The sequence below is a fragment of the Oryctolagus cuniculus genome, chromosome 1 (genome assembly GCF_964237555.1).
Source record: "Oryctolagus cuniculus chromosome 1, mOryCun1.1, whole genome shotgun sequence".
NCBI classification, from domain to species: Eukaryota; Metazoa; Chordata; class Mammalia; order Lagomorpha; family Leporidae; genus Oryctolagus; species Oryctolagus cuniculus.
Window position 1 is genome coordinate 140,514,615 of NC_091432.1, and position 7,732 is coordinate 140,522,346.

Sequence of the window (7,732 nt, forward strand, 5' to 3'; positions counted from 1 at the left end):
ACCCTCGTGTCTCTGCCTCCTTCCTGGCTTTTATTATCTCAATTTGTCTCCCACATGGGCAAAACCATGGGCAGGGGCAGCATGGCCCCAGCAGCTGTCCTGTGGCTCCCAGCCATGCATAGAAGCTGCAGGTCCTGTGTTTGCTGCTCCTCTAGAGAGCGGGGAGGCAGAGGCTGGGATGGGTGACACTGCCACGTTGTCAAGGCGCAGTGAGGGAAGCTGGGGTGAGGCTGGGTCTGCACCACCAGTGTCAGACTCCCTCCGTGCCCTGTCCCTTCTCGAAGCCACACTCAGGGACAGCAGCTGACCACTCCCTATGCCCGTGCACGGCACAGCACAGACAGAAGCCACGCCTGTGATGAGAAGACACGTGTATTGGGGAGGAATGCATATCTTTGTAGAAAGGAGCCATTGTCACATAAAAGATGTGGGGACAAAAGACTGAGCGGGTTTTCTCTGCAGAAACTGGCGTTTTTCTGAGAGAAAGCTTTTCCCACTGGGATAGCCTTGAGAAGCATGCTGTGTGTGAGGAGAGGAGGCACCTCTTTGAAGAAGGCAGTTCCTGGGGCAGTGGACAGGCCGACCCCAGTCACCTGTCACCCTCGGTCGGTGCTGGCCTGGGCTGGAGTGGCACGCAGGCTCCCTGGGTGGGGAGACCCAGTTGCTGCCCCTGTCTCTGAGCCACCTGCTCTTGACAGGACAGCTGAGGCCCTGAGGGGTGGCCTGGTGACCAAAGGCTGTGTCTGTGCCTGCTCTGCTTTGCTGTGTGTAGGAAGGACCCCTGTGGTAGCAGGAACGCTCCCGCAGCGGGGCCTGGCGTTCCACTGTGTACCAGTCTATCTCTGAGATGCCACGTCCATGTGGAAGCCCCAGGTGGTCCAACATGATCTTGCCCACAACCGTTATGACCGCCTGGGCCTCGGCGTCTCTCCTCTCCATGCACGTCCTGCCCACGCGTGATCCCTGGTCCCAGGCGGTGGCTGATGCAGGCCTGCCTCCTGGAAGGGTGTCTCTCCGCCCTGTGCCCTTTTTGATGGGGTTAGGACACTGCACGAATGGCCTTGTTCTGTGTTCCTTGTGGCTTTCTGGGGGTGCCTGTCCCTTCTTTGTCAGGAATGGTGAGGACTCGTCCCCCAGGGTGTCTCCTGTTTCCCTATCCCAGGCAGGGTGGGCCGTGCCGTGGGCCCAGGAGGCCCTTGGTCCTACTGCTCTCTCTTCCCGCTGTACAGGGTCGGGCCTCCCAGACACTTCTCTCCTGTCGGAAGGACTTATGTTGCTCTCACTCTTGCACTGGGCCTTGCTTTTTGAGATTCTAGGCTGCTGCTGCACCTGGCTGCTCCTTGCATTCGATGGATGGTCAGGAAGCCCCGGGGATGCTGAGTCATTGCTACTGGATGTTCTCTGGGAAGTGGTCCAAGAGGCCTGAGAGGCTGAGATGTCTGCGGTGGGGAGCACCTTGGGGCTGCGGTCCCGGTGCTTGATGCCAGCGACCTGGCCTTGAGGCTGCCTCTCTGCATCCAACTGCACTTTGACCTCAACCTCATTGACAACCTGCGATCTTTGGCCTGCCTGTCCTGCAGTGCAGCCAGCTGCAGTCCTCATGGGTCGGGGGCACTTACCGGTCCCCTGAGACTTGAAACTGAGACTCACGTCAATGGTCTGGGAGAACGTCTTCACGCTGGCTCCCACAGTGACTTCCCAAGCAGAGTGCTTCTGGTCCTCCGAAGCCTCCCTGGTTTCTTTAGCCTTTGCGGGCTGGGAGCTTCTTTTGATCTTCTGCAATTGGCTGGGGTCTGGTGAGGCCAGGACCCTGCTCTCCTGCTGGGGCTCATCCCTGGCCACTGCTGCACTTGATCTCACCTCCGAGCTGCCTTTCCCAGTTCCTTGCTCGGTCTTGCTCTGCTGGACTCTGCCAAGCCAGCTGGAAGCGGGAGGCTCCGTAAGAGGCATGGCCTCCTGCCTTGTCCTAGGGACCTCCGAGAAACCACTGGTGCTGCAGGACACGTTCCTTCCCAGAGCCCTCCGGACTTCCTTACATGCAGGTGAAGGTGCAGGGAAGGGCTTCTCCAGGGGTGGAACTGATTTTTTTCCCATCATCTTCTCCCTTGCGCCTTTCTGAGGGTCTCCCAGGAACCTGGCCGTGTTGGCTCTCACACTGGCCTCAGACTTACCGGCAACGGAGGAGGGCGAGGTGCACTGTGGGTGGAGTAAAACCTGAGCTGCATCTGAGTTGACGTTTAGGGGCTCAAGGTTCTGGAGGTGCTCGAGGCCCCACCGATGCTGCGCCCAAAGCCTTTTAATGTGTGCTTCCAACATGTGTCGAGTGAGGGGGTCGAGGAAGTCAAGTTCCTGGGACGTGTTCACGCCGGAGTGCTGCCCCTTCAAGGCCAGTAGATTTCTGGATTTTGTGTGGGCGTCAGACTTGGGAAGGGCAAGGCTTGCAGAAATCCAGGACCGGCGCACTCTCACGGGAATCCTGTCCTCCTTGATTTGCCTCAACTTCTTGTCCAAATGGGCTTTCAGGGTTTTTCTAAGATGCTTCTTGTCTGGGCTCCTAAGTTTGCAGTCTTCGTAGTACCACTTCCTGGGTCTGTTCAAATCACTGTCTGACCTCCTGTTATCTTCCAGAACCTTCACAGAGCTGGTTGTCTGAATGTGGGATGCATGCTGTTGTTTGTACCGATCTTGCTCCAGATCCTTGCTTGGTTTATCCAGGTGGGATCTCACTGCATACTTCCTGGAGTGTCTTCGAGGGAACACAGACCCCATTTCCTGCACAGCCTTGTTTCTTTTATCTGCGGTTTCAGAGGGCTGGGAGGACTGACATGAGTCACACCTGTTATTTGCCTCGCACTGGCAGGTTTGGGAGGCCCAGCTGCCCTGGGGGAGGCTGGGTGTGGGTTGGCCAGCACCTTCTTGAGGGTTTTGGAGAAAAGAGCGAGCAGCCCACTTCCGTTGTAGTGGCATCTGCAAAGGCCAATCCATTTCTTGATTGTCAGTTGGGATGATAGAGCGAGCCTTATCCTGGGAGGTGGGGCAGGACGATCTACAGGTCCTACCCTTGTGTAGGGAGGGGCTTGGTAGGCTTGGGAAAGAGCAAGGGAGCTGGGGCTGGGTATGGACCTGAACTAGACGAAAGGGGAAGTTTTCGGTCAAAGATTGGGGTTGGGCCAAAGGGTTAGGGGGCAAGGGCTGAGCCTGGGAAAGCTGTGGAGGGTCTGAGGACTGAGTTTGAACTGGAGAAGAACTAACATCAACATTGAACCTAACCGTGGGAGCTCTTGAAAGGGTGGGCCCCTTAGAGACCCAGGCCGTAGCCACTAGTGACTCGCTGTGCAGAGAGGGGAGGCCCCAGAAGAGCTGGCTACATTTCTTCTCTAAGTGGTCCCCAAAGACCTGGGGGGCAGAGAGCCGCGGAGGCCCCTGCAGCTGTGTGCATTGGTGCCGTGGTCTCCAGAAGAGCTGTGGGGCGCTGCTGGCCTGCTTGCTGCTCAGGGACCTCAAGAGAGCCCCCAGAGAACTCAGGAGGCAGCCTGGGCGCATCTGGCCCAGCAGGGACCCCGTCTTCTCTTCTGCCTTCAGCATCAGGCCTGCTCTCCTGGAGATGAGGATTTCTAGCAGCCTCTGGCCATCAGGGCTGATGAAAGGAGGGCCGCCAGCCTCTGCCTGCCCGCGTGCGGCGTCTCCCCAGGGCGAGGCCTCTGGTGGGTGCTGGGAAAGAGGCTCTTGCCGGCCTCTGCCATGTGGTGAGGTGAACAGGAGCAAGGCCTTGGCGGTCGGCCACCACCAGGAGAAGAATGCAATGGAGCCGCTTACGCGGTCCAAGCCCGAGGTGGCCGTGCCGAGAGAGGCCAAGCAGGAGTTACCTGGAGGGGCGCTGTCTGGGGCCGGGCCTGCCGGGTTGCTCTTCACGTCGGACTGCACTTGTTGAGGTCCTTCTGACGGGCGGGAGGCCGGGGGAGGAGGGTGCTGGGTCAGCAGAGCCGGGGAAGGCAGTGGGGACGAGGTGACAGGAGAAGCATCTTCCTCGGGCTCCCCATGAGGCTGGTGGCCCCCAGCAGGGGCTGGATTGCGTTCATCTCCCTGGAGGTCCCGACACAGAAGGTGAGAAGCGCTGTTGTCAGGGAGCTTTCCCAGGTGGCTGCAGGAGACAGGAGGCACATGATGCAGCCGGGAGCAGATGGGACTGGCATAGCCAATGAGCTATGGATCCTGGGGAGTTTGGGCACCTGTGTGCACGGCCCTTCTCTGTCCCAGGCCCTGACTTCACAGAGCTTTCTTTTCCTTATCCCAGGGCTTTAGTCACATATGGTCCCCATCCTGTGGCCTCCCCTTCCCAGTGCAATCCCAGGATGGGGGTCATATCCTAGGGTCTGGCAGGATAAGGACATGGACCACAGCAGAAACCTCCTCACCTTTGCAGAAGGGAAACGAGCCCTCGAGCCTCCTTCAGTTCTTCCAGGCAGTCTCTGCAGGCTGGAAACCAGGAGACTGGGTTAGGGTGCAGAAGGGAGGGGTCTGGGATTCTTCCAGGAGGTGGAATAGAATGTCCCTTTCAGATGAGCCCTGGGAGATTAGACTCCAGAACCCAAGCATCAGTGTCCAACCCCAGGACCCCAGGCAGTGCCAGCAGTGCACATGGGACTGTGCACTAGTATTCACAAAGTGACTCCACATCCGTCACCCTCTGGGGTCCTCACCACTGCACTGTGGGGGAGAAAGGAGGGGCTCATCTCAAAGAGGAGTCAGCCCTTAAGCGTGAAGCACCTGTCCACAGCTCCACTCCAGATGCAGGCAGTGTTGGTCCACTGCAGCCCACAGTGCCCCCTACTGGGCAACACTCATTTCCTGCTTGCCATGGCTTCCTTACCAGCAGGATCCCGAGGATTCCTGGTGCTGATTTCCTTCCCAGGAGCCTCTCTGTCAGGCATCTGTCGCTGACATACTCAAAATGTGGCTCTGGTCCCCCATGGACTAGCGAGATCAAGTCCCCTGTGGTGCCTCCTGGTGGAAGGGCAGAGCCTTACCTTTCAGAGTTGCACTCTTTTTCTTGTTTCTGGTCTTCCTCCATGTCTGCACTTGACCCTGAGAGACAAGGAAGAAAGAGGATCTAGGATCCAATCCTGTCTCCTCTCCCCAGAAATGCTGCAGGAAATCAGTGCTCATGAATAACACTAAGGATGTCCTGTATTCTTTTCGTTGTTTCTACTCATTCCAAAAAGATATTTGTTGGAGTGGCAGAGGACAGAGAAAGAGACAGGCAGAGTTCTCATCTGCTGGTTCACCTTCTCAAATGCCTAGAATTGTCCAAACCCGGCCAAAGCTAGGAATGGGAGCTAAATCCAAGTCTATTCCCTGGGGTAAGGACCCAACCACTTAAGCCAACCCTGCTTCCCACATAGGTGTTTATTAAAAGGAAGCTGTAATCAGCACTAGAGCCAGTCTTAAACCCAGCCATTCTTACATAGGGTGCAGGCACTAAACCAAATACCCACCAATTATTCATTTTTAAAGTAGGACAAAGATTTTGTTTTTCATCTTTGAAAAGTACACAGAGGGATGCGTGTTCTGTGTGAGATCTGTCATGAATTCCTGTATTCACTGTTCCTGTGCTGAGGAGACAGACTCAGTTCTACCATGCATGTGAGCTGCCATGGAGGAGCCTGAGGCCTGGGGCCAGGGGTGACTCTAGGCCCTGAATGGAGCTTCTCACTTCTCAGCAGAGCTCTCAGGTCAGCCCAAACATCATGAAAAGCCTGGCCCTGGGACACCCATTCCAAGAAGACGACTTATGAACCTGGGTTCAGAGCCCATGACTTCCCCTCTGCCGCAAGGGATCTCAATTCTCTGAGTCATGGGGACACCGGCTGCTGAGTCAGGGTCCGATTTTGCCCTGGTGCTCTCCCACACCCACAGGAATGGCCTGAGAGCTTCACACAGAAATCCTAGTTCCAGCCTCACTCCTGCCATGAAGGATGATGTTCTGTCCTGAGATTTTTCCCATCTCAGGAGTCTGTCTGGTTGGTTTGGAAACAGAGAAATAAGAGAAGAAAACAGAGAAAACCCTTGTCTGTTGGGTTCTGGCCAAGGGCTCCTTACCTTCCTGATGGTCCCCTTTCTCTTAGGAGGTGGTGAGGGTGGAGTGCTGTGGACGAATGACAGGAGGAAGAGGCCCAGGCCACACAGGAAGACCAGGATGATGTCTGCTCCCCAGGAGGTGCAGCTGGGGCTCTGCCACATTGCACAAATGCTTTTCCGAGGAGCAAGTTGATATTCCATCCTCCAAGTCTTTCGCTCAGGCAACTGAACCCTGGGCATTCCCTTTGGCAGAAGGAAGTGGGCCCAGGCCCGCATCACAGAACTGTGGCCTCCTCATCACAAAGGGCTATGGAGGCAGGGGTGGGGACAAGGAAAGGAAGAGGTTGGCCACAGCCCCTCCCCCACTATCCAGCCTAGTAGATACCTCCACTTTCATAGGCCCTCTAGATTCTTCTTTCTAGATTCCACCTGCTCAATCTGTCAGAGATAAACCTTTGTAGATTTTCTATTCTTTCCACCAGAGTCCAGATATTATCTGCTTCCTTTATCCTTAAAATCTTGACTTGAACTGACCAATGAAAATAACTAACCCTCCAATAGATAAGTTTATGGTAGTAGCATTTATACTTTTGGAGTTAGAAAGCTGCGTGAATACTAATGGACTTGCTGTCTATAGATTTTTATAAACCAGTTCACTTTTTCAAATTGAAAAATTAAGCAATTCCTCATGATGTCTTGATTCCATTTCTTCTTACTCCACCCTAAATACATTCCTCACCCTTCAAAGTGTAGAAATGTATGTGCCACCCCAGAAGCCAGGAATGTGTTCATGTGAGCTAGCGTATGGATCCTTAGTGTGGTGAGAGGAACTGTGAGATCCAGACCTCAGTTTGTCATTTACTGCAAGCTTGGTCCCTGTCCTCGGTGCTGAATCAAAATAACAAGGACAAGGCTTGAGGGTAAAGGAAAGATAAAGTTTAATCTATTGATAGATGAGGACAAGAGCTGATAATATTAAGAACTACTGTCATGGCTAGGGAGAATGGTCTGAGCTTTTAGGGAGGTTGTAAAGGGGGTGGGATGCTGAGTGAGATGCTGCAGTGGGTTGCAGGTCTAACAGTATCTCAGTCATCTGCATAGTTCCCTGGGAAACTTGCTTGATGGCTTGATTTTACTAAGAGGAGGGAATAACAGCATATTCTGCAAAAATAAGTAGCTACAAGACATTATTTGGCTGGGATCTGAAATAGGCAAACTATTGTGTTAAGAGATTCCAGTATTTCATTAATTGGAATGAAGCCCACCCAGCATATAACCCATGCTCACTATGCTCTTAGACACTTTTTCACTTTTTACATTCCATTAAATTCAAACCCACAGTCAGGCTGGCCAGGGAGGACCAGATAACTCTACAACTTCAGCTGGCTTTCTCAGAGCCAGTTTCTGGAATTCATAAGCAAGCATCGTAGATCTGTTTGAACATTTTAGGCTGTTGCAAGCTTAGTAGTCTGCTTTTTATTCATCAGAATATGAAAAGGAAAGATAGTTCTTTGCTGTCAATCCTTCATTCCATATCTGTGTCACAGGAGCTTCAACTCCACTCTGACTACTTCCAGTTGACTTAGGAGCAATGCAGGAGGCTCTAGAAATGAAACGTTTCAACTTGTCTTTGCTATGACTCTAGTTGAGTTTC

At 53.9% G+C, this 7,732-nt stretch overlaps 1 protein-coding gene across 1 annotated transcript; it reads right to left on the minus strand.

Annotated features, from left to right (window-relative positions):
- Positions 1 to 360: 360 nt before the first annotated feature.
- LOC138843882 (spermatogenesis-associated protein 31E1-like) lies at positions 361 to 6,434 on the minus strand. Its single transcript, XM_070049487.1, has 4 exons — positions 6,100 to 6,434; positions 5,028 to 5,085; positions 4,416 to 4,476; positions 361 to 4,141 (listed from the first exon to the last, which is right to left on the minus strand). Exons 1-4 carry the CDS (start codon positions 6,352 to 6,354, stop codon positions 415 to 417), a joined length of 4,101 nt encoding a protein of 1,366 aa, XP_069905588.1. The 5' UTR covers positions 6,355 to 6,434; the 3' UTR covers positions 361 to 414.
- Positions 6,435 to 7,732: the final 1,298 nt, after the last annotated feature.